The sequence below is a fragment of the Seriola dumerili genome, unplaced genomic scaffold (assembly GCF_002260705.1).
Source record: "Seriola dumerili isolate Sdu_G_001 unplaced genomic scaffold, Sdu_1.0 BDQW01000052.1, whole genome shotgun sequence".
Taxonomy (NCBI): Eukaryota; Metazoa; Chordata; class Actinopteri; order Carangiformes; family Carangidae; genus Seriola; species Seriola dumerili.
The window spans coordinates 7,084,952-7,112,179 of NW_019174307.1; the positions used below are offsets into that span (position 1 = coordinate 7,084,952).

General features: G+C 39.2%; 2 protein-coding genes across 4 annotated transcripts in view; both read right to left on the bottom strand.

Moving 5' to 3' along the window:
- Window positions 1-463: 463 nt before the first annotated feature.
- On the bottom strand, window positions 464-3,437 carry LOC111218656 (ADP-ribosylation factor-like protein 6). 3 transcript variants are annotated; one of them, XM_022741061.1, is made up of 9 exons: window positions 3,147-3,437; window positions 2,864-2,914; window positions 2,698-2,753; window positions 2,474-2,542; window positions 2,289-2,383; window positions 1,879-2,008; window positions 1,193-1,248; window positions 1,028-1,040; window positions 464-628 (listed from the first exon to the last, which is right to left on the bottom strand). In XM_022741061.1, the coding sequence occupies exons 1-9, from the start codon at window positions 3,267-3,269 to the stop codon at window positions 595-597; spliced, it is 627 nt and encodes a 208-aa protein (XP_022596782.1). In that variant the 5' UTR covers window positions 3,270-3,437; the 3' UTR covers window positions 464-594. The 3 variants fall into 3 exon arrangements, with proteins under 3 accessions (XP_022596782.1, XP_022596781.1, XP_022596783.1); XM_022741060.1 differs by having other exon boundaries at window positions 2,698-2,759; XM_022741062.1 differs by lacking the exon at window positions 2,864-2,914 and having other exon boundaries at window positions 2,698-2,759.
- A 3,112-nt stretch (window positions 3,438-6,549) lies between these two features.
- Window positions 6,550-27,228, bottom strand: part of epha6 (EPH receptor A6) — a 117,270-nt gene continuing 96,591 nt past the window's right edge. The window contains exons 7-15 of the mRNA XM_022740292.1: window positions 22,700-22,770; window positions 20,200-20,325; window positions 19,425-19,610; window positions 13,936-13,997; window positions 13,141-13,350; window positions 10,202-10,351; window positions 8,014-8,207; window positions 7,505-7,654; window positions 6,550-6,724 (exon numbers count right to left, since the gene is read on the bottom strand). Of these exons, the coding sequence (XP_022596013.1) occupies window positions 6,550-6,724; window positions 7,505-7,654; window positions 8,014-8,207; window positions 10,202-10,351; window positions 13,141-13,350; window positions 13,936-13,997; window positions 19,425-19,610; window positions 20,200-20,325; window positions 22,700-22,770 (1,324 nt within the window). The remainder of the gene's footprint in view (window positions 6,725-7,504; window positions 7,655-8,013; window positions 8,208-10,201; window positions 10,352-13,140; window positions 13,351-13,935; window positions 13,998-19,424; window positions 19,611-20,199; window positions 20,326-22,699; window positions 22,771-27,228) is intronic.

The window sequence follows — 27,228 nt, forward strand, 5'->3', positions numbered from 1 at the left end:
CTCTCTGGGTAGTTGGCATTCAATATTTACATTGTTATTGAATAATTCATTAAATTGGTATTTTCAATTCTAATTTGTCTTCATTTACACATCTGTTTATATTTTTGTGGAACAGTGTGCACTCAGCAAACAGCAAGTTTTATCACCCTCCAGGTAGAAAAATGTTCAGCACTGACAGCATTTTCAAAAAAATAAAAAATAAAATTATTGGATGGAATTAGTAAAGCCTGCTTCATGGAATAAAAAATAAGCTGTTTCAGATAAAATTTTCTTAATAATAATGTGAAGAGAAGTGATATAAAGGATATTTAAAATTTAAAATAATTGTATTCAGACTGCATTCTCATTTGTCTTAGTGATGTGTTACACAGGTAAGTATCACTTGAGACTTAAACAGAGTGGTCATATAAGTTATACTATAAGCAGATTTTTCTTTTATTTTATTTTTTTAAAGAAACATGGCGTCAAATTCATAGCACGCACAGGAAGTACTAGTCTATTTGACATTGAAGTTTAAGGCCTACAACATCAAGTGTGATGAGTACTCCAAGATCCAGTTACCACTTCCACAGTGCATCCATGGTCACAGGCATTTCAGTCATTCATGTATTCATTGTTTTGATATGATCTGGCAGGAGAAAAAAAACAGAAGAATGCTGTTGTTTCTTCGTGTTTGGATACAGGTTGAGACAAAAAAAAAAACCTTACACTAAACATTAACTTTTCATGAATTGAAAAACAGATCTGATCTTAGTGGTCATAAAGCATTTTTGCAAAAAATAGTACGAGTTTGCAGCAAGAGCTTTACATTCAAACTGGACAAGTACTACAGTATATACCACACAAGAGCTCCATTTGGATGGGATTATTTTTTGTTGGGGAGGTTAAGTTTAATATTAGAATTATGTTTAATATTACTTAATTATTTTTTTCCCTTTAGTGTTACATATAGTCTTATGTTTCTGGGAAAGCTGAGATATAATCTACCACCATAATCACCTCACATTTACGGCACGATGATACTTACTGTGCAATTTGTTCTATAAGTGGGGAAAAAAAAGATACATCTTAATAAGGGTGGTAGACAGGATGCAGACAGCATTTGAACATTGATGTCAAAATTCTGTGCCCTCTTTTCTCTTTTGGCCTTAAGTGTGACAGTTTTATGAAACATACTAAAAAGACACATTACCTTGTAGCCAGTCCAACCCTTCCTGTAGGCCCTCTCCCTTGATAGCGTTGCTGGCACTGAAAAAATAAGATGTCAGGAGTTAATCTCTTTGTGGCACACACTCACTTTCTCATGACTTTTCTTGGATCTTGGATGTTTAAAGCTTTCTAGCTCTTAATCCAAATGCTTTCCATCTGTCTAATGAGTAAACAGGGAGGAAAACATGTATAGGAAGGAGCCTGGCTTTGGAATAACTACATGTCGCTGTGCCTCACAATAATGTTTAACCTATGAGCCATGAAAAAGACCCAGGAAGTAACCAGAGAGTAAACACACCAGGTCACCTTATTGTCTCTGTTTAAGACTCTAAGCTGTAAATCTGGAAGCACTAAACATTGTAGATGGGGAAGTGACAGGGCTTGGCTGAGTTCAGTTAATCTAATACACTTCCTTCAAAGCTGCCAAATACTTGAATGATTCCTGTAGCAAATTACTTAACAATGACTCTGGAGGTTGTTGACTTTCTCTGCCTTTCCTTAGAGACCCCTCACCAGGGTGAATATTTTGCACTAATGTGGTCACATGAATGCTACAGCAGGACTCGTACAACTGTACAGTAAAAGTGTGAAAACAGAAGAAATAAAGAGATAAACATTTGAGCTTTGAATTGAAAGTGTGCATCCAGAGAAATTTGACAGATATATTACCAGATGTGCCAGGGTTTGTCTTTGATGTTCTCCAAACACAACATCTGTGAGACCTTGACAGAGGACATGGCATCCCGCAGATCTATCTTGTTAGCAAAGAACAGTACTGGTATTCTTTTGCTGCGGATATCTGGATAATAAGACAGCAAGATAATAATAAGAAAATAATATTTTATTAATGCAGTTTATCCAATTAGAGAGTAATACTGATATTGGCATATACGGTCAACCTGTGACCATATATACAGAGTATTTAATACAATTTAATATTTTTTCCCTTTATTTCACAGATGGACAATTTGAACCCTGAAAAATGCCTAATGTTTTATAACAGTCCAATTTGATGCCATATATCTTTGTAAACCGAATCCTGCAGATATTGTAAACACGTCAGCCTGGATAAACTGTACCTTCATGGTTCAGAAGAGTATCCAGCTCCTCTTTGGCAACAACCATTCTCAGTTTGTCACCGCTGTCAATGACAAATATGATGGCATGGCTTTCTCTGAGGAGGATAAGAGAAGATGTTATAATTCACACATTCATACTAAACTAATACTGTGGCACTAATACAGGCATATTGTGTGTTTCATACTTGTAGTAATGCTCCCAGAGGTTTCTGTATCGGCTTTGCCCAGACATATCAAACACTGTGAAAGACAGGCTGCATACAGAGGGGGAGAGAGTGAGAGGAAGATCAGCTCAGAATGATACGTACTGCTGAGCTTGACATTTTTACTTTCATTCCTGTAAACTAGTACTAGCTAGTACTAACACTAATAAAAGCAAAAGACATTATAAAGGACTATAGGCGTCTACCTTGAACTCTTGAACTTTTCAATGTTGAAGCCAATTGTTGGGACTATTTCTTGTGCCTGCGTCTGCATGCACCCACCCACAAACACAAACATACAAAAACAGACAAGTAATGGCAAAAGTATGTCAACAAGGAAACACTATAAGGAAAGTATGATGTGGGCTTTACCTGACTAACATGTTTCCAGTCTTCTGAGAATGGGCCTAAATGATTCGAATGCTGAAAACAAGCAATCAATGAATGATTGCAGTGAAATGAAGGATTTTTTGACAGGCCTTCTCATAAGATTTATCTCAAATTATCATATGGCACGGGAAAAGATTTATATGTATAACAAATCGGTGTACCCACATGTCAGGACTACACACACAAAGGCGTCACAGTTCCACAATCATCGTTTTAACAAAACATTAAAATACACTCACAATGAAGCCCAGTGTCATGTACTTACATTAGTTGGCTTCAGTTGGTTGATGATGGTGGTTTTGCCGCTGTTGTCCAGTCCCAAACACAAAACATTAACCTCTTTCTTCCTCAGGCCGAGCCAGCCTGACAGTTTATCCAGCAGCCCCATTAGACTCAATTACCTCTACACCATTAAATTTTTAACACATCACCCCATAGATGGTCTGATTACTAGTAATTAAATACACTAGATTTACAAAATGTCATAAAAAGCAAACACTGATGACAAACATTGCCGTGAATAGTGTGTTACCACTTGCTGAGAATAGTGTCAAGATGCCGCCTGGGCATCCCAGCTTGTGACAGGTAATCCTATTAAGGCGAATTAAGCTTTGCGAACCACCCGGTGACCTGATCACGGCGCATGGAACTTACTAGTCCCCCACTATCCTGGTGCATTTGATTTATTACCCTAAAGCACCTACCCTCTCTGGTTCAATCCATCTGTTGCAGAGTGGTGTAGTAAATCTATAACAAATAAGAAACAACATGCTCAAATGCACGTACAAATGTCATGGCAAAACAAGAAACAGGCAACGGTCAAAATAAACTCATGCCAACTTATTAGAAGCCCTGGAAGTTGAACTAGAATGGGACATGTGTAGGAATTTCCTTGAATTTCTCTTCTAAGGTTAAATTGGCATAATAACTGCAGGAATTCAATTTGGGCTTTTCACATGGCAACTCTGGAGATGGACAATGGTCCAACAGCTCCATCTTTTGGTTATGAGTTACGTGTACAATTTTATAGAAGCTGCCAAGTTGAAAAAGGTGATGAAAGTTAAATAAACCTGACAATAATAACATCAAATTTAATTTTTACATCTTTGTGAAGGACTTATAAACATATGTACTATATTGGGCCAACTTTTTAAATAAAGATATATCTCCTGAGCGGACGTCTGCTAGGTGTCCGTCTTCAGTGAGGTGAGGTGAGATGGGGCCGTGGTTGCAGGCTGCATTGACTCTGTGTACAAGTAGGGAACACTCTGATCCAGTGATGTAGCGGTAAATGACATGTTGAGTGCAATGCAGGTGAAGTTTCTCCTTCATTTTACCACTAAAAACAAAAGCATTTCACAACCTCAAAGATATAAGACAGCGTTTCTTCCTTTGAATCAATGCTGTTTTGATTCTCTTTTCTTGCCCGAGATAAAAATCGAAACATAATTAAATGAGCAGTCAACCACCAGAACTGTTCATCTTTATTTGCAAATAAATATTCGCTGTAACTGCCTCTTACAGTGTGCAAGATCTACAACATCTCTTTGGAAATAATAGAAAAATAAAATACAAGAATTATAAGTAGACTTGTACTTTGTACAAAAGAATGTTCTAACATTGCTCAGCAGTAGAACATGCTAAACAAACAGCATCTGATATTCTCCATATCCTGTAGAGGGGTGGTGACCGTGAGCGTGTGTGTGTGTGCAAATATGTGTGCGGCGTGTTTTGATGTGTGTTGTGCACTTTTTCCTACTCCTGAAGGCCTGGATGCATAACTACGCTGTGACCGAAAGGCACAGATCTCTAGATCCAGTTTGCCTTTGACATGAATCATTGAGCCCCAGTTTGTGATGAAAGCCACAGCTGTAGAGGGGCGGCTGTTCTCTTCAGTATGGAATACAACTCAAACTAATGGCTAGGTCCCGTGACTGCACTGAAACTCATGAACTAAAGTGTTTCTGTCTTGCATGGTTAACAAACTGTAAGGCATTCAGTGTGTGCGTGTCTGTGTGAGTGTCTATGTGTTGTGTGTGTGGGTGCGTTTGTTACTGTTGATGTAAGAATGACACGAGTTATGATGCTGCTGTTAATGCTCATTCTTTCTCTTCCTTTAATCTCAGCTCCGTCCTAATCACACAAAAGCTTTCCTTTTCTCTCCCCTTTCCATCAATCTGGTTTTAGCTACTTCTGCTGCATCCGACTGCTAACTAGTTATATTCTGCAGAACTTCCTACTCACCACTGACTTAGAGAATGAAAAAAAATATTTCAATGGCAAACATCTGAATACTTGACATCATCTACTGCCGATCCAACAGTTTTCACTTCTATGCTTATGTACACTGATTTCCCGAACTGCCACAAATGCCACAACCTTTACATGACCACAAGGTAAGCACAGACTGGAGCAGAAGTAGTACTCTCTGAAATCCATCTGGTAGCTTCACACCTGAGATGGATTATTCTGCTCTGACATCTTAGATCAACTTCTTCCCAGAAGCGCAAACCACTGCCTGTATTAGTGTATGCAGGCTTAAAAGAAAGAATGAATGTATGTGAAAGGATTTCATCAATTTCTGAAAAACCATATAAGTCCATGTTAAGTTTCCAGACAATTGCAAACACCTCCTAGCTATACAGTATCTAAGATCTGTGAACATTCATATGTTTAGACAGTGGAGCTGTGTGTGTGTGTACTTTCAGGCAATGTTTAACATTCACAATCCAAAAAACTGCTGATCACACAACTGTGAGTACACTGGCTGCTAAAAACTGTCAGAATAGACTTGTATGGTTATTCACCTGAAGGCAACGGGTCCGGTTCTGCAAGCTTAGCATGTGACAATAAAAACAGGTGGATGGTGTTGTGTGAGCCTCATGTTTACATGTCAACAAGAGTTCTCTCATTGCACAATTCTTCATCTCTCTGAGATACTGAGGTGACTGCATAATACTGTATTGCTGACTTGGATAAAAATCTGAAATAAATAAAACATTTAAATAAGATCCAGATTTACTAGGGCTTTCACAAACAGGACTGCACATATATAGATATTAGGTTATGATAATAATTATCGATTAATTGTCTATACACTTTTAAACATTCAAGAAATCTCCATAACTTGCTTCTTGCTTCTTTCTTCAAGTATTAGCGTACGAGATTCTCTGGAGAGAGGGTAAACTAAAGCAATGCAAATAATTCCTTCATGATAAATTATTAAACTCCAAAACAAAAAATATTGAGGATATTTTTTTTTTTTCTTTTTTAAAGACAAAACGTTTCGATTGCACACCCGATAGCAGCTACATGAGCACATAACTCAGAGCGAGAAAAGAACAAACAAAAGAAGAGTCAAAAGATTCAGTAGATTATGTTTGCAAATCTACGTCTCTAGATATTGTTGCTCCACACACAAAGTACTGCTGCTGGAACAAGGCATTACATTCCCCTAAGTGAGGCCATGGCCAGTCTGTAAAGTCTATCAGGCTGTAATAGTCTGGCAGAACCAGGTATACTGGGTAAGGGGTGTATAGTAGAAAAAAGTCTGTTACTACTGGATGTGAGGGAGACCACAGGGCAGTCTGCTGTGGTCGTCTGTCCAATGACCTCCTGTATGAGGGGTTAAGACTCAGGCACAGGCTGCAGACTGTCTGTCCTACAGTCTAGACTTCACTTTCGTCTGCTCCATCTATCTGTCCATCCCAGGTTGTATCAATGGGCGTCCTCATACATGGAAACCTTTCTCCTGTTCGTGCAGTAGCTGAAGGCGAAGGGTCTGTAAGCTGCTGATGATCCGCCTCTGGTGGCCGATCAGCTCCACCCCAATACGCCTCACATCTCTAGGGCGAGAGGGGAAACACAAAAACGCACAAACACACACACGCACCACTTTAACTTTGAACTTGTGAAGTCTTTTCTACAAACACTTTTTTAGAGACCTTCTGAGTCATTTCCCTTTTCTAGTACTTCTCTCATTTTTCTATGTGAAAACATTTTATGTATGTAAGACCACTGAGTTTATTTGAGACACATTTCATTTGCAATGTGAAATCTTTATACTACAACCCCTAAACTCTAACTATCAACCAATCAACAAGGGAAGCAAAATCTCAAACACCTGAAAAAAATCATCTCAGTTTTTATTTTAAAATGGCTCATTCTGCACCGTCAATGTAATCTTTTTTATTACTAGTCCACCGATTCTGACATATATTGTTTGTCCACCTTATCGATAAGGTAATTATCTCTTTAAGTGTAGGTATTTGGCTTCCCTTTTTCGATTCAAGTCTTCGATTCAGACTTTTAGCTCAACAAACCCATAATGCAACTTCATAACATCTTTCATTAGACCCTTGCTATCTGACAAATGGCTCCATCTTTCAATCTCCATAGTTGAAGTCTGAAACACAAGCTTTTTGTTAAAAGTCTCTGATGACATCACAATGACTTTGTCCGGGTTATTTTCTCAGACAGGATGTCCACAGGCTGAACAATGCTCCTCTTAATGAGTAATCTGAACTCCATGAGTAAAATCGGTGAAGCACTGTTGCTACAAAGATAGCTATTATTTGGTTTCTGGACATTTGATAATGGTTATGTTTAGGTTTATCTACTCACTCAATACTCATCCTGGCAACCGAATCCAATGTGTTGTAGCCTGCTGCCATGAAATTGCTCTTGTACTGACTCATCTTGATGGAGTCCAGCCAGTCACCGACGGAGATGAACATTGGGTAGTCCATTTCCTCCCCCGGAGACTCTGGTAGACTGATGCAAAAAAAAAAAAAAATAAAAAATAAATAAATAAATAAACCCATACAATACAGATCCTGTCTGTAAAGCATTTCAGAGTTGGAAAACTGGCCCAAACTTCTCAGAGTGACACATATTTGGTGCTACTTTTAGGCGTAGGAGTGAAAGCATTTCTCAACTTTCTCACCCAAGGAAAGTCACACTATCTCTGCTTGGATTCAGCAGACATGTCCCTGTTATAGCTCAGTGTTTATTGTAACTCTAATAACTCTCAAGTTCTGTTCTGAGGTAAACGTGCTCCAAGAGATTCTTGACAAATTAGACAAATACAGTTTCATGCCTTAAGAGATACCATAAAATCCTCAGTGCTGTACCTCTGAATGTCCTCTACCAGTGGCAGCAGGCTGCTGGGGTTGCGGATCAGTTTATCCAAGAAGGAGACAACATCTGTGAATTTGGGCCGATGACTCCTCTCCTTCTGCCAGCAGTGCAGCATCAGTTGGTGCAGTGCCACGGGGCAGCCCATCGGTGCAGGCAGCCGGTAGCCCTCTTCAATGGACAGAATCACCTGGAGAAACAATTGGATGCGATGGAGGGTGAAAAATTTGAGTAAAATTTTAATTAGCTTAGATATTGATCTATTTGGCTCAAGAGTCTGCTGAGTGTCATAACCAGTTTGCTAATGGCCACTTTAAAAAACTGTTTGTCTATGATCTTGCAGGTGTCTATACGATTGTTTGGCATTATATGGATTTGCATGTTAGCATGCTAACTAATAATACTACTATCAGAAGAATGACAAGGATATCTTGGGTATATTTAAGTCACATTAATAAAAGCAAAGATCATTAACTTGATCCCACATCATGAATCAGAGAAATAACTGATGAAGAGAAGAGAGCAAAAAGAATCAAAATGGGAAGTATAATCCCATTTAATGCTTTTTATAAGCTTCAATCATTCCCCATGACCTTCTCTTTGGATGTTTGATTTCTTGTGTCACACAAATAAGTTGTAGTTGTGCTAAAAAAAACCTCCTCTGGACTATCCATCAGTTTCCAAACGTACAGTATGCAAGCATGAACTGCTTTTTCATCTGAGCTGATAGTATGTATTAGCCTCCATACAGCACATCTCCAATCATACCTGTGGTTCCATGAGATCCATGTATCTTTGTAGGGAGCAGTGGTAAGTGGCTGACCAGGATGAGATAGTGTTAGGCTGGTTTTGCAGCTTGGCTGGCCTTTTGCCTTGGAAAGAACTTCTAAGCAATTCCCAAATCCTCCAAAACCCTCAGACCTTAGTGAATGTGTTCGTGTGGGCGTCTGTGTATGGATGTGTATGAGTCTGTGTGTAAGGGGTTGAAGGGATTACGGTGGAGCTTTCACACTCAGCGGAGAGAGGGATGGATCTGCTTCCTCCATGGCCCCTCCAATCCCTGACCACAGCCCAGGGATCAGCGGGTTGCTCAGCCACACTGAATCCAGCTTTAAACCCCCCCCATCCCTCTGCTGGACCAAAGTCCTCTGAACCTCTGACCTTTACTGTTCCCTCTCCCTCATCTTTTTCATCCTCTTGGTGAATCTGACCAGAGTTTAGGTTCCAAACCTCCTCTCTCTCAGAGGTGGCTTTTTGATGCCAGAAAACAGTCAGGGAGCAGGTTAAAGGGCAATAGTTTTAATAGACAGAATAGAAAATAATAAATAAAAAAAAAAAATATATACAGCATGGAGAATGAGAATGAGGGTAGAGAAGGCTTGTGGGGGGAACACTCACTAAGATGCCGACCTCGTCAAAAGACCAGCAGCTTTTCCATATTCACTTCACACCAAGTCAGTGAATTAATGCAGCTGTGTGAAACAACTTAGTCAGGAACTGTTTCATTATATTTCCAAACAGGCAAAAAAAATTAACATCAAAAGTAGATGATTGCATCAAAAATCCAAATAATGTCCAATGTTTTAACCAATTTCTGCTAATTTTTCTCACTGATAATCCTTTGATCTACAATATTGTTAAGTCGCCTTACAGTAGCATTGCAGTACCTTCAAAAGTGGTGGTAGTTTGGCGAGTGGCTTGTTAAAAAGGCCTCAGTGTTGGATGTGATGTAATTGCATATAAAGTCAATGGAAAGAGGTGATCAGGTGTGAATAGATGCATGTTTGCTCAGGTAACGCTCAATGTGGGTTGAAAATGTTTCAGCCTAATCAGGTAAACATTTTGACCTCAGCATTTCTAAAACCCTGATCACAGTACTGTGTAGCATCCTCTCATAAACAGGACAAACCATGATTCCAGATACATTTTACCTGTGCTGATGTTAACTTATTTCTTTTCATTTTTTAACTGAAATCTGTTCATTACTCAGTGTTTTATGTCAATAAAGTTACATTTAAAAGAATTTGAGAACTTACAAACGCAGTTGGTAGAATCAGTTGTTGTGATTTTTGTAATTCTAAAGAACATTTTCACATTCTGGTTTTTTGCTGAAGGATGAGGTGGCTCTTTCTCATACGACATGACTGCAGCATAAACCACGCTCATGATGACCACAATACTCACGTCCTGATTGGACATCTCCCAATATGGCCGTTCCCCATATGACATCACTTCCCACATAACAATGCCATAACTCCATGCGTCACTGGCTGAGGAGAATTTCCTGTATGAGATGGCCTCAGGTGCCGTCCATCGGATTGGGATCTTACCGCCCTGTTCACACACATACAGTATAAAATGAAGACGTATGCACTCATGGATGGACTCACATAGGCATTCCATGCATGCCCTATTGACCTATCAGTAAACTAAGCTAATGATAAAGATGTTGTTTTGTTACAAAAATGGAGGACAATAGCGAGCAGAGGCGTCCTGAGCAGACAGTCATGACACCAAAACATCTGAGAAGCAGCATGTGTAAAGGTACAGTCTCGTCAATTGACAAAAATAATGACGTGTTGTGGTGTTTTGGTGCGCATTCGATTCATTCGAATTAATTGCGAGTCACTTCGAATTTGTTCGATTTACGTTTTTTTGAAAATGTGACAGCCCTACCATGAGAAGATATATTTGTGGTTTAAAGAACCGAAAACCATCTCGATGTAGTTTTACATCTCCTCTCTTAGGCCTCTCTCTGGAGCTCTAGTAACAACAGGTTGATGAGCCAAAGTTCCAGAAGTCCTGACGGCTCATTTGAAGGCAGTTTCTGAATTGTGTGCGTGTTTCTCTGTGAACTGAGCGCTTTGATACTTTCACAGTAGTAATATAACACGTAGGCCTGCTTTATAACCAAAAAAGACATGGAAATATTACTTTATACAATATGGGACCTTTAAAAATACAGCTGTGCTTAGTGACATACACTGTTTAAAATGTTTATTAGGTGAAAGTGTGATCAAGTGCATGTAGAGCCATTTGTGCCCCCCTATTCTGAATCCCGACTTCCTCACCACACCTCACATCACCATTCACTTCCCTTCTGTGGATTTCGACAGTCTTGTCTTGTGGAGCAGAAAGTTTAACTTGGAACCATAAACAGCATTTCCTTCACACAATAACCTCAATAGAAAACCAGGAAATGGAGGTCACTGTGGGCTCAGACAGATTTACAGAGCAGTGTCCTTTCAGCACAAAACATTTTGAAGTTGAGCTTTTGCTATATAAAGGCAACTCTTTCACTTTCACTGGCCCCGGGAGAGAAATTTCATCAGTCTAATCAAGAAGGGGTAGAGCAATGCATCAGTTAGCTGATGTGTCAAGCTTACATAGGAGTATAGAGCATCAGGTTGTGAACACAATCTTTGATGTTTGTCCTTCAGTGGAAAATGTTAGTGACCAATATTTCTAATGTTTTTCCAAAGACCTTCCATACTGAAGTCCATTTGAGTCCTATCTCCACCTTGTGCATACCGTGGACCTAGTTAATGCAACAGATATGACTTCTTTATGATATTGTAACATAGAGAGCACCAGCAAATGGAATTGTTGTTTGCAACTGTACCCCTGCGCCTTTCATAGTTCGACACTTCTACCATTACTTCTAATGAGGTTCTCTCTCAAACGCAGGAACAGACCAGGCATCAGCCAACTGGTAGCAAATGAGACTGAACTAGGAAAAACACATATCCTTGATATTACTGCTATAGCGCTGTAGAATAAAGGTGAAATATGTAAAGCTTTAGAAAGAAGTAAATATGTGCATCCAGATTTCCTGACTGGTCAATGACATTTCATTCTAAATACACAGACCCAGCTGTGCAGTTAGCTTGGCACTACAGCCTGAGCGATACGTTGGTGGGGTGATCTTATCAGCACATTTAAGCTAGATGCAAATAAATTTGTATTCATGTTTATAATGGCTGATAAGTGCCAAGAAGTTGTTGCTACTGCACAGTTTGACCACCAGAGAGACGAAGCTCAGCTCAGTCAGTGTTTGTGTGAGCGGTGTGCGCTTCAGCCTATTGAAAAACATGATTTTGCGTCTATTTGTGAAACAGTCAATAAGACAGTTCTGGTGAATAAATGGATAACAATGACATATAATTTTCTCCCTCTCAGTATAGCTCTAACATCCGCTATAAAACACACACTTGGTAAATTAGTTAGCCACAACGCTAGCTAATGCCATGGCTTGTCAGTGGGGGATTGATTTTCACAAGATACAATATCTTTTGTCTCAGACGTTTATAGCTGAGACACAGAGACTTTTCAGAATTAAAAGATAAATCACTAGGCTACCTCTGACAAAAGATTCAAAACAGCTGCCTTGCCATAAACATGTGCACATTCAAGTAAATGACGGTGAAAGCTGATCCACACACTCCTCACGCCCCCTTCAATAACTAAATGCAAGGGAACCCTATCTAAAATCTTTATGTCATGTGTTTCTGTTAGAAAAATTAATGTCGGCCAATGTATCATCATCAGATTTTTACAACTATGAAACATCGAAATCTGCAAGTGTGACACCAGATACATCACCTTTTTTTAATGCAATTTGAAAGTTGAGGAAAGCCGGTTTCATCTTTAGGAAATCTTCTTTAGCTTTAGACCCCTTCAGATGCCTTTTGAAGTGACTGAACTAATGAACTTTCCTGTCATTAAACACAAATGACACCCCAAATAAAAGTAATAGCAACATCTCAAAGCAATTTCCAAAACTAAGAGGTAAGAGGTATATGTGTTCATTCTCAGATGTTAGTGCTGTTAGTTAGTGCGAAACCTGTTTTGAAGAAGGAGCTCAGATATGATTTTCAGTGGACTATAGCCATATTTCATCAGAGGTTTTTGAATACAACAACTGAACAAATTTTAGGTTCAGGAACATTCCTACATTACACCTCTGATCCCATAAAGCAAAAGGTTTTCAGAAGAGTTCTGAGCAGAGAAATTAAGACTTGAATCAAGAAGCCACTGTTGTGTGAAGGGGTTTTTGAGTAAATGTACCACTGAAGTACAACATATGAATAATTAACAATTTTAGTTTAAGGAGGGTCGTTTACCGTTGTGGTGTAAGCAGCCTCCGGGTCGTCCTCCAGCACTCGCGACAGGCCGAAGTCTGACACTTTACACACCAAGTTGCTGTTGACCAGGATGTTTCGAGCCGCCAGGTCTCGGTGAACGTAGCCCATGTCTGACAGGTACTTCATGCCCGAGGCGATGCCACGCAGCATGCCCACCAGCTGGATGACAGTGAAGTGACCATCATGTTGCTGACAGGGAGAGCAGGACATAGAGGAAAATTTACTGGTAGAGAAGGAGCCATTGCACAAAACCAGTCGGACAATCAGAGAGAAAGGTGGAGAAATTGAATAAGACAAAGGAACAACACAGACAAAAATCATAATGATATGTGTGTAGCAACAGACACATATGTTGTAAAATATTTCAGTTTTAGTTATGTTTCAGCAGTTTATTGACAGGACAATGTGCTGCAGTAAATATGCTCCAAAAGTTAGTTACTTGCAAAACAAAGTTAAGCTGCTTGTTTTTCTTATGATTTTTACAAAAAGTTTTCTCTCCATGGCCTGCAGCTAAGCGCAGTGTTGTTTAGCCAAGGCCAGAGACTGAGAGTGATCTTGCTATCTTCCTGGATGGCCCTATAATGACGGCCTTATAATGACCTGACTAGCAACGACGTGTTTTTTTCTGCAGACCAAAGCAAAGGCACTCATGTGTTATGCTTTTGTCTTTTTATATCAGCAATGTTGTGCTGTGTTTATTTCCCACAAAAACAATATCTGAGGCCTGAAATAACCATAATCATTCCTGAGTTCTTTGATCACTTCAACACTCACCCTCAGAAATGAGTCCAATGATCCATTTTCCACATATTCCACCACAATCATCACAGGTCTGCCTGCAAACAGACAAACACAGCAAAGCACACTCTGTATTTTTGCAAAGATTATTTTCTTTCTATTCACTGTACTGCATCTATTATGGATTTCTTTTGCTGTTAAAGACAGTCTACAGTAAAGGGTGAAAGACAAGAGAGAAGAAAGGACTGGAACACAACACTTACAACACAATAATCAGTTTGTATTTTTTCCAATGCCTAATTATTTGCCAGATCATTTCAGTATTTGTGACCAAGAAGTGGAAACACAGAGACACAAAACCCAGCCAATCTGCTTCTCAGAGGAGTCCACTGCTTTTCTGTTTACAGGGGCTTGCCCAATGGTTAGTGCTCCCTGTGTGCGTTGTGTGTACAAACTATAACACATGATAACACATCATCTACCTGAGCTCATAAGCCAGTATCCGGATCTTTGTACTTTGGTTACTACAGTTTCTGCAGGTAAATATCCTTGGTTGATACTCCCCTTAGGTAGTGGTTTGTGTCAATATTCAATATATTCAAACTTAAACTAAAATGTGCACCACTACATGTCATTGAAAACTCTAAACAAAACAATAAATAAATAACTATTAGTGTAACATTATATCATCAAAACAACTGGTGATATTGTAACATTCATGATTACAAGTGTGGGCAATCCAATAACATCCCTAAGAACAAGCTCAGTTGTTGCTTACACAGACTGACTAAGTATCACACAACAACATCCAGCAACACTGATTACAGAATGGTGAGCAAGATAAATAACAACGTGTAGTTCGAAAAATCTATTGGCTTAGGATCACTGGCCCTAAATGATTGACTGACAGACCACAAGATAATGTTTGGAGTCATGCAGGTGATGGATTAGGTTCTGGTAAACACTGGCGAGCAAAATCACACAGTACAAACTGTGAGCTCAACAAGTCCAACAAGAAGGAGAAGGCAGGGGTGTTTGTGTGTATGTGGGTGTGTGTTTAGCACAGCTGCCAGAGAGAGAGAGAGCGAGAGAGAGAGAGAGAGAGAAAGAGAGAGAGAGAGGAGACAAACCATCAACAGTTGATTGGTGCATCAAGTGAAGATACTGAATTCACACTCATTTTTTTCCATCACAACATGTTCAACCTGCAAATGGGACCTATTTTGCATTCAGTCCGTCTATAACATAAAACATTCATTAGACACAGATGCAGGCACACTTTCTCTTTCCAAATGTTATTGTTTCCCCACAGAGGATCCCTGTGGTGATACAGATTGACTGGTTTACAGCTGGGAGGCAGTCGTCCAGCCCTGTGTGCTGGTGAGCTGTAAAATGCCCTGAACTGCTGGAAAGAGAAATAAAAGTGTTACTGTGGTGAAGTAACACCATGGTATCACATTTCCAATTCAAGTCGTCTTTTGTCACTCAAAGGGGTATGTGAAAAATCACATTATGAAAGGTGGAGTACACAGAGATAAAAGCGTCCCTTTAATACATCTGAAAAGGTGCAGGGTGTTTTCAGTTTCACAATACAAGAGCACACTGTGTAATATTGCCACTTTAGAGAGTTAAGGCATTTGATTCTAATTTCCTGGGTTTCGACAATTAGATAGAAGTATAGACAGCACAGGAATTGTGCACCTGCTCTACATCATTGCCTTATTTGATAAAATTAAAGGAAAATCAGACACAAGGAGATAATTTACTGCCTGTGTCGTAACACAAAAAATCTAAATGACATCTGTCACCACTGCTTGACACCCTCACAAATATTTTCGATAACTGATACAACAGGTAATAACAACCACAACGTTAGTGATTATTTAAGTGACTACAACATAAACAGAAAGACAGGAGAGTGTATCCAAGTTGGGGAAGTTGTCGAAATGTACATTCTCAAAAACAACGAACTTATCTTCTTTCCCTCATATTCTTCACCAGCTATGTGTAGTAGTAATAATACCATACCATGCCTGAGCTCAAAAACCACACAAGGGTGACATCTATGCTTAAAGCAGCATGTTTCATTTTACAAGAGGAGGTCTGTAAGGATGAGAACTGAGTGGATGGTTTGGCAAATGCACATTGGAGTTTATTTCCCTTCCACATTTGATAAGAACAGCTCAAGGCCACTTTTTGAAGCTTTTCACTGGGAAGCATCTGGAACTGTCAAAAAATGCAACATAATTAAAAAAAAAAAACAGATGGTGCAAACTACTTTGACACCAAAATTTCATTGTTCCAGTGGATTGTCAATGACACATCCCCGACTGCACCTTCCAGCGTGGTTCAAAACAAATGCTAAACAGGCGCAGGTTAAAACACTGCTCCTCAAGAAAATGAACACCTGTTAGGCTGTAATTATAAAGGTATTTTATAATTTAATTTTTAAATGTTTTTAAATGTTAGGAATGGCCATTTTCTACATGATGAGCAATGGGGAAAAAATGCTGTATACTGGGGCATTTATATCAGCTTAAAATCAACACACCTTCAGAAAAACTCAGAAATATTGAGTGTCTCAACAGAAAAGAAGACACAGTCGGTATATGAATAAATGGATGAGCAGACCATTCAGTCTGTACTGAAGTGTATCACTTTTTCAGTCCAAACGGACACATTATGTTGTTGCTGTTGATGTTTTTTTTCCCCAGCAAAATCTTATCATAATATCTTTAAATTCGCAGATACTGTCTCTGCACACAAATCCAGCAGGGACAGACAGGAAATTATTTGATCAAGCTTGGCTTTCCTGAGCTAATTAGCAAGGTCTGGAAACAATATATAGTTATGCAGTGCAGCGCCTGAACAAAAACAAACGCACCTGTTTACCAGAGTCTAATGTGTCACCTGTTATTTCAGTGCAGGTATAGCAGTCAGTCACAGCATAATACTCTCCATAATTAGTCTCTGAAGAACAACAACAGATGGAGGGAGAGGAAGATGGAGAGAGTGAGAGAAAGACAAACAGACAGGCAGGCGGACAGAGAGAGGGTACTCAGAATTAATGTCTTTCGATAAAGGATGCCCCACTGCCAAGCAAATGGCTTTCGATTGTGTGATTTGGTGTGTATAGTGTATTGTATGTGTGTGTACAGAATAGGCAAGCATGGTTGGAAAATGGTTTCCTCTCTTTTAAACACAGATAACTAAAACCTGGTAATCCAGGCCATTTCTTATTCAACATATTACATTCAATTAATTTTACTGAATATCTTTCATATTTTTAATGTTTCATGTGATATTAAATGGTGACAACAACAACGCTCCAAATTAAAATATTAGTATAATATTAATAAATATATAATAAGGAGGATTCTTCCTAAATCACAGTATTATGGCTCTGTATGTTCTGGCACTTACAGTACTATATGGATAATACAGTTATGAAAAAAATATACTAAAATTTATATAATTTATATCTATTTACCATGCTCAAGTCACACTTACATAAATAATATCACAGGAGATTTCCAAAAACATAAAAAAAAAGAAAAATTCTCACCTTAAAGTCCACTTAGTATTTTTTTTTGGAGGTTTAAAGGAGCTACTTTTAAACTTTGCTATTGCTACATAGCTAACATTAGCACTAACACTTACCAGTGAATCATTCCTTTACTGACCAAGAACTATCTCCACCAGTAGAACGCAAAGTCAATGTTTAGCCTTGTTTCGCCTCTACTTCAATGACTTCTCTTAGTCAGTCAAGTTAGCATGCTAACCATCTGGCTCTGGTCTGGCTGGATGTCTCCTTACTTTCCGATACCGTGTCACTGTAGTATCCCATCTGCACTGAAGAAGGAGTGCTGCTCAGAGGACATATCATAACCTCTTGTCTTGTAAATGCAACAATGGCTGAAGCTCTTGAAAAGACTGGTAACAGCTGTAAGTAAAACAGCTGTTAAAGCTAATGCTAGCTATGTAGCAATAGCAAATAGCCAATAGCAATAGCTCCTTTAAACCACATGAAACCAAACCAAAACTATGAGAAAAAGGAGCTTTTAGATGGACTTTTTTGTATATAATTTTGTTTTGTCCCTTTTGGAAATACTTAAAATATTTTTATTTCATTGTCCCTGTTTATGTGTGTGTATTTTATTACTATTAGTTATTTTATTTTGTATGTATTGTCCATATCCTCTCTTCTTTGTATCTTAATATCTTATTGTTTCTTCCATTTTCAAGTTTCACACTTTTAATAAGTTGAAATGAAAAATGTTTTGAATAATAAAGTATTAAAGGAAAATACTCTCTTCTATTTATAACAGAAAAAAACTATTCATGCGTATATAAGGTAATTATTTTCATCAGATTAAATTGATTTAATAGAACATACAAAGAAGGGCGAGATACAATATTTTCAAGTGATGTCAATAGCTCTGTCATTCAGAAATAACAGACCTTTAAATGTCTATTCAGTGCAGCCAGTCGAGTCACAATGTTCACATTCTTTTACCACCAGAGGTCTTTACAGACAAATCTCAGTATTGTGTGGGGAGTTTTTTTTTACTCAACTGTTACAGAGATGGTAGACTATAAAGCTGCAGTTAAACCTATCAGTGGAAAATAGCTGCAATCAGCACATGTAATGATACAATAATGGCAGTATCTGCCTTTAAAAACCCTTATCAGCTGAATCCTTGTTAGTGGGGTCAGAGCTGAGGAGTGTCCTCTATCTACATTCAGGGAGGGGTGGAAAGTCTTCAGGGGACACATTTATATTCACAGCGATGTCTCAGTTTTTACACCCCCTGTAAAAACAACCATATGTTGCGCTGGGTGAGCCCCGTAAAACAGAGCTCGTTAACAAGTTCACACTCACACACAAACAAACAAACACACACACACACACACACTCATACACTCACTCACCTTGTGCAGGTAATGCGTATTCCTGCACAAAAACAGGGCATTTGAACTTAAACAAACATGCATGCTGGCCACTTACACACAATATAAACACACATATGCGTACACACATACACACACACACACACACACACACACACACACACACACACACACACACACACACACACACACAATGTTTACGTAACACAATTATTTTAATGGAGTCCTACATGGGAAAATGCAAGACACATATGACAGGAATATACAGAAAAAGCAGTAGAGTTGCTTTGACAGGCAGTGTAGTTATGGTACACAAGTTAATTCACACTCAGATTTGGCAGAGACTGCACGAAAATGTTAAGAAGTGACAGCGGCTGTTCTTGATGTTAATAACAGAACTATGGGGAAAAATATTTTGTATTTAGCACTCACTTGAGTCGTGATGAATAGGTTTGTCTGGCTGTATCAGCACAGCTTTAGAGCTACATCTCTAAATACTTGTTCATCATCAGCACCAATAATTGCCACATGCATTTCATGTACTAAAAGGTCAAATAAATGAAAAAATGACCTTGTCAAGTCAGTTAAGCCACATCTCCCATAGTCCCTCTTACTTTTGGTGACCACGCCTTCCAACCTGATGATGTTGGGGTGGTCAAACTGGCCCATGATTGATGCCTCACGCAAGAAGTCCCGCCTCTGACGCTCCACATAGCCTCCCTTCAGTGTCTTTATCGCCACGGCAATCTCCTTCTTCCCCGGTGTTCTCAGGCGACCACTGCACACCTCACCAAACTCCCCTGGAGTGTACACACACACACACACACACACACACACACACAGACACACACACACACACACAGACACACACACACACACACAGACACACACACACACACACACACACACACAGTCAATCACAAAACTCCACACCATCACCATGTGACAGCACAGTATGCCACCTGGGGGCAGTGTTGTAGTTCTCATCTAAAATCCAGCATTATTGCCTCTTTCTGATTGGTCTAACTCAATAAAACTCTCCATTTCACCTTCTAAAAAAAGCACAGAATCTATTCTTACACTTTCTTTTGTTCTCTAAAGCTGTTAAAGCTTTAATATTCCTGCAGTCTGTGCAGAGAAAATGACAGTGAGACACTGGGAAATGGAAAAATGCGTCCTCTTTAGTGTGTACAATGGAGTAGAGGGGGGTTCACAGCAATTATATGAGTGGAATGAAAATAGACCATCTCTTATGGCACATTTGAAGTTATTGTTATTCTAACCAACATGAAAGGATCCTCTTCTACCCACAGGTGAATGGCACGAATCAGTGAGACATAAGTGGATGAGAAAGTAACTGTGTGTGCAGGCCTGAGTGTGTGTGTATACCGGCTCCGATCACCCTCTCGATGCGGATCCTGGATGGGTCGATCTCCTTGGTGAACTCGTGGACGGCCTGAGTGGGGTCCTCATATGTATCAGGGTCTACATAGGTCTTTATTCCTGGGAAAGGGACTGTGAACATAGAGAGAGAAAATTAGTTTAACTCAGATGATGATTTTTTTAGACTCACATCAATTTTAAATTCACATTAAAACAATATATGAAACATTTTACTGCTACTGCCAAAAAAACTTTTACTGCTTCTACTGTTACGATGTATTTCTATTACAGCTACTGCTGTTGCCATAATACTGCCCAACCAGGGGTACTTGAACCCCAAGAGGCAATTCTGACATTTACAGGGGTGTATACGGAAAGATCGTAGAATTCATGATGTTATTAAAAAAGACCCATGACATATTTTGATTTATAAGGAACACATTGGATTACAAATCTGCAAATCTGAGGCTAATCTTTAGTATATTTAGTCACAATAAACATTAAACTACCAGCTACGATAAGCCAACTTCACAGGACACACCTCCTACACACCTAATTATGCTGTACCACCTTAGCAAGTTGTGTTGTTATTGAGAGGGCATGAAAACAAGTAATTGAGCGAGCAGAGAAGTCAGTTTCTGAACAATTTCAACCTCTATATAATTAATGGTGTTACATAACATCCAGTTTAAAATAAATGATCATATTTGGAACATAATGGGCGACAGTGAAGAGGTACTTGAGCTCATCTAAGAGGACTGTGGGGACACATCAGATAAAAAAACATTTGGGACTATAAAACTCTCCCCCCAAAAACATGAAGAAAAAAAACTGTGGTCCTTAGATGTTTACAGCTGAAAAACTATTTAATGCGTTTCTTCTCATATTGTTTTTTTTTTTTTTTTCTATTGTATGAACAGTGGGTCACGGGACATTACATAAAACAATACAAAGTGATGTGATCACCCTTTAGACCGCAGTGAGCAAGTGTTACCCCACTCTGAGACTCACACACATACACCAACAGACACACTACTAGCCCCCCCCCGTCTTTTGCTGCAAAAGCAAAGCCAGACTTTTAAGCGGGGACCCCCCTTTTAGCCCCTTCTACAGCAAGCCTCCACCTGCTGAAGTGTCTATGAGCAAGTCTGTGGGTCTTTAACAGGCTGCTGCTGATCCTGTGCTGACACCTGACCTCCCAGTGGGGGTGGGGGTGGGGTTAGACAGAAGCTGTGTTTCTATTTCAGGGATCGATGCGGTATAGAAAACAACAATCAGTTCTCTCTGATGCATGAACCAGCACCAGCGAAACCCAGAGGACCCTGTTCTCCTCTCAAAGCTTCTGCTCAACACCACACTCAGCGCTGAGATGTGCGACAGGGCACAGGAGGCAGGGCGGTTTTCAACACCAATACTTTAAGGTTAAACATGCACACTCATTTATAATGTGCATGTTTCCGTATCTTAAATTCCAGCGAACTATGTGGCAGCTTGTAAGCTACTTCCAAAAGCGGATTCTCTTACCGTCTCCTATGTGTTTCTGACTCTCTAGCCTCGATCCAACTGTCCTCTTAAAACATACCTCATTTCTCATTGTCCTGCTCTCTCTTCCTCTGCCTCTCTACCTGGTTTCCCTCATCCTCATTTCTCTTTCCTTTCTGTTTCTTTTCCATTGCCTCGCCTCAACGTTCGTCGTTCCACACACTTTTTTTTATTTTTTTCACCTAACAGCTCTCATTTGAATTTGTTTTTCCATGTCAGGAATGAGAAGTTGGGTATTACGAGACAAAACAACAGGCAAAAGAGACAAAAAATTTACAAGAGTGCAAAAGCAAACAGCTCAGGGAACAAGAAAAAAACAAGCAAACAAAAAACAAAAAAAAAACTCCCAAAAAACTACTCATGTAGAACGGAAGGAGCGGTAGACAGAAAGATGAAGAAGCATGGCAGTTTACAGAATTTTACTCTGTTGATTTCTCTGTGACTTCTTTTCTCACTAGCAAGTCAATATATTTGCATTCTGTAAAAGCTTGTGGCGGGGTTTGTCATTCCTGTGCAGAACTCAAATATGCATAGGCACAGAAACACATGGGAAATGATTCGTACAGCACACTACGTTGAATGCAAACAGAAAAGCAGGTGGCTATCCTGTTAGCTGCTAACTGTGGCTAACAGAATCGCTCTCTTCTCGTCTCGGCCTTGTTTACTGGCAAAAACAAACCACAGAAAAGAAAACCTGGCACGTTCTCGACAAATGGTTCGGCGTTCTGGCAAAAGTAATGTTCAACACTAATGTTATGTAGTGTTCCAAACAGATTTGAAATTCCATTAAAATTAGACTGAACAGACTTCCCCAACCATCATTATCATAAATATGGAAATTGATTATCCTTGACTCAATCTTTTTGCAACGCGAAACTTGTGAAAATACCAAAACCATTGAGAGAAAATCTAAACAAAACACCCAGAACAATAGAGAAAAGAGAGGGAGACTAATCTGACTCACCATGTCCATTCTGATAACTGGTCCTTCTTTTCTCCTCCGAGGTCATCTTGGCCTTGAAGTACCACTGACACCTGCAAAACAAATGACAGAGTTAAAAAACATGCAGTAATATTGCCTGGAATTACGGTTTCTACAGAAAGGCAGGTGTGTGTGTGCATGCATGTGTGTCATAGGTTTTTGCAGTTAAAGGTGAAAATAAAAGATGTGTCAGGAGAACTTATAGCGACTTATATTTGTGTTTCTTTTGACACTTTTGCACATACCTATTTGCAGATTATATGTGCCGTTTTAACAAACTCACACTCAAAAAGTGCTGGTTTGACGCTTGAATAGTGGCACCCGGAGCTTAAATGAACTGACTCAAAGGTTCATATATGTGGTGCCACGGGGAGTTTCTGAGAGATGATTTTAGAGCAAAAAATGAGCCAGAAATGAACCGGATGTTCAGCGTAGAAAGAAAAAGTGGTTCAGTCATTTCTCAGAGGCTAGCTGGTCTATTAAAGTTACCATCCGTTTTCATAGAAACACACTTCATGAAAGTGAAATTTTCCGGTAAAACAGATAAAACTACTGCCTATACTATTAACAACTGGAACAGAATAAAACAGAACCATTTCATAAGGTTTACTGATTGGAACTTCTCATTTGAAGAAAAATATTCACAGGCAGTGACATCCTGGCCTTGAGTCTTTCCTGGAGCTAAACAAATTATAAAACAGAGATACAGTACATGTGTGCAGACACACACACACACGCACACTCAAAATTCTTGACAAAACAGGTCAAAAGCTCTGGGTCAATGAGTTCATGTAACTTAAAGCAACAGACACTCAGAGAATGAAACACCAACACGCAACTACAGAAGGGAGGTACAGTAGCATGCACTAATGCAGAAACTCCCCCCTGTGTGTGCGAGTGTGTGTTTGTGTGAGAGTTTATCTGGGCACCGAGAGACCGGGAGACAGCCAATGACTGATAAAAAGCCTGTCTGCCAAGAAAGTCTGAAAAGCTGTGAGATTAGACGACAGCATCTGCAAAAGACCACAGAGGAATTTATCCAAATGCTTGGATGCTACTCTGAAATCAAAAAAGGAGAAAACACAAAATATAACCTTCCAGAATCACAATCATGGCAAAGTACAGTGTATGGACATGGTCTTGACACACAGCTCAAACACATTACTGCCCAATCAAAATACTGTAGTCAAAAAGTACCTCAACTGGTGAGTGTTGCATCTATAATATAATCACTACTGATGGTGTTTAGTTGTATTTAATGCAGTTCACTTACTTATTTACTTACTTACGATTCAACAGAATATGTAAAAAAGTAGGAGGAACTTGAATAGAAACCCAACTAGACACAGATAAATACTGACACACGGAGCAATAGCAGCAGAAACCAAAAAACAACAAGTCCACATACATTAATAACAAAATAAGTCATTACATGACTCATATGACCTTTCCAAAAGAAATCCATGTGAACTTTTCTCATCTGCCATCATTATGGTTGTTGCTGTGATAAAAGGTGAAAAACTAATATTATGTCCCTCTTGTATGTGAGTGAGAGAGTTACATCTTCAGTATAACAGTGCTGCAGTAAAGCAGCAGTAGTGTAATAACCCAGTGGACCATATGGAAGTCAGTGACATGTATGAGTTTGTCATCTCAGATTAAATCCCCTGTCAGAACTTTCATGAGCATCTTGGTAACAGGCAAAAATAATTTCCTTCTCTACAGTCGCTGTTCTTTTTCAAATAATTTAAAGCATCAAGCTATGACAAAAATTTGAGTCATTAAAGTAGAAAATTAATTACAATTTTGACCCGTGGTCTCTCATTTTCAGTTTTCCTACCTGATATACTGTAGTCTCATCATGGTGACACTAGAACTTTATCATGAAAAGTAAGGCACAACTTAAAGAAAAGAAAAACCCAAAATTGTAATTCTTCCATACTGATTTACAGTTTTTCACAGTTGGACAAGGACTAATACAAGGTTACAACTCAATCAGCTTTCAGTGTGTTTGCCTTTGAAAACCCTGCTGCAGTACTAGTGCATTCTCAAAGGCTCTGAACCTCACCAACATTTGTAATGAAATAAATGCAAACACTCTGCATGGTCAGATATCAGTTATGGTTAAAGTGAGATGTATTTTTCATTATGTATAATTTTGGTGAACTCACCCATTAAAAGTCAAACATCTGGCCTAATGTTCAAACATGATTCAGCATCACCTAAATGTTTAGTAATGGAGGACTGTTAACAAATGAACCTGCGTTGCTCGCAAAGTATGTGGTGCCTGGTATCTGAGAGATAGAGGTGGCACCGCTGGAGAGGAGCAGCGAGATGGAAAATAATGATGAAGGTAGACAGGTGCTCTCGGTTCTGACTCAGGAGGTATCACTGATGAATTTTAAAATTTATTTTGCAGTAGAGGGCTTAATTAATGACCGCGTGCACGAGGGATGCTCGCTCCCACTTCTCCCCAGAGGATCCCCTAATACATTTTCTCATATTTCATAATTTATTAGATAGAATATAGAATTATGAGACCTGTTTCATACAGTCCCACAGCGACCACGCACAGTTAAAAATGACACAACTCAAGGCTCTATTTTTTTTGTGAATCCCTGTTTACTCATACGCTCTACATAGTTTTTTTTCATATAATAATGCTGGTATTGGATTAAAAACAAAAAACTCCTCAACAACTTAAAAGTAGCTCATTCACAGGTTTTTCGTTGTTAAACTGATGTTGCACACATAAGAGATGATAATGAAGTTATAAATTCACTACAGTGCTCTTAAGAATGAGAAAAAAATACATTTTCTATACCTCTGTGTATTTATGCCTCTTGCTTCTGTAGCCTTTCCGTCAACTTGACAGTGTTTAATTCAAACTTTAGCTGTGTTGGACGCGTGACAGAAATGTAAAGTGCTTCCTAGACAGGCCGCTGTCCTGACTTTTATGGACAAGAAAAGCCGGCATTTATTCTAACACAAGACTGACGTGTTAAATTACCAACACATTTACAGCACGCAATAAAGAGCATGTCTGAAAGGGACTTTAAAAGAGTGGCAGCAAGTAGAAGAGCAGAGCCCAGAGACTTGACCCAAACCCCCAACAGTGCCAGAGCAGAGACAGAAACAGAGATCTCACATAGTCACACTGTCACTTCAGGAGAATCCTCTCCTCACTGTCACTGCTGCAGACAAGTGCGCCTCTCCCCCAGCCCTGGGCCCCCACACCACTGTGGTCTGGATGAGTGATGCTATCTCCCTCCTGGAGAGCCAGTGGAGCTGAGGGACAGAGGTTTGCAGCTTGGTCCCACAGGACATGATGATATTGACATATTTATTGCTAGTTTGGTTCTGGTTTGAGTGTAAAATATAAATATTACTACTAAAGCATCAATTGTTACTATTAACCATTATTTTCAATACTGAATTATGGATTACAATTCAAAACAATTTAGCTTCATGCACCACTCTACATCCCCTACACCCCCCAACTCCCAATATTCTGATTAATATTTAGGAGAATACACACAGACGTCTTAAAAGAATGAAGACAAAACTGTCACTGCCACAAGACCATATACAGCCACCACTACTAAACATAAGCTCCAACTAATGTGCCTAAGGATGTGCCGTATATTACACAACACATTCCTCGCATGAAATACATATATATGATATATAGTGCAAAGATGACATACTCTCTGAATGATAAAACATATAAGTCATTTCTAAACAAAAAATATAACCAACGAAATGCCATATTTCCAATCTGGCCTTTTCCTTAAAAACAACAACAATCACAAAATGTGAAGGAACAGCTTCACAGTTTTGTGGAAACCTGTTTCTGTCACTTAAGGATCACACTCGTATTGCTCACAGCTTTAGTGTATTATATAACAAAAAAATAAGAGAGGCCCATTTTCTACTCTGTGCACTCACTGTTCCACCACTGAAATCTGTCTGTCGCAGTCTAATCTACACAACACAAACAGTTCACTGAAACACAACACGAGATCGAAGAAATTGTAAAGTTGGATCAAAAAATACAAACAAACAAACAAAACAATTTGCAGGCTAATAATTTCAGTGGATAAACCTGCAGCACTGAATCATAATGATTTTGTGTGATATGGATTCAGACGTGATGACTGGGGAGGTCAGTGAAGTTCACTAAACTCATTGTCATGTTCATGAAATCAGTCGAGACCACTTTTACTTTGCGACATGGTGCATTTTCATGCTGGAAGTAGCCATTAGAAGATGGTAAATTCATGACCATAGACCACCACCACCAGCCTGGACTGTTGACACAAGACAGGTTGGGTCCATGGATCCATGCTATTGACACCAAGTTCTGACCCCACTACCATACGAGAACTCCAGATTAATCAGATCTGGTTATGTTTTGTGTGGCTTAGCCCACTGCAGCCTCAGATATCTATTCTTGGCTGCTGCTGTAGTCCATTCACTTCAAGGTTCAAGGTGTTGTGCATTCTGAGATG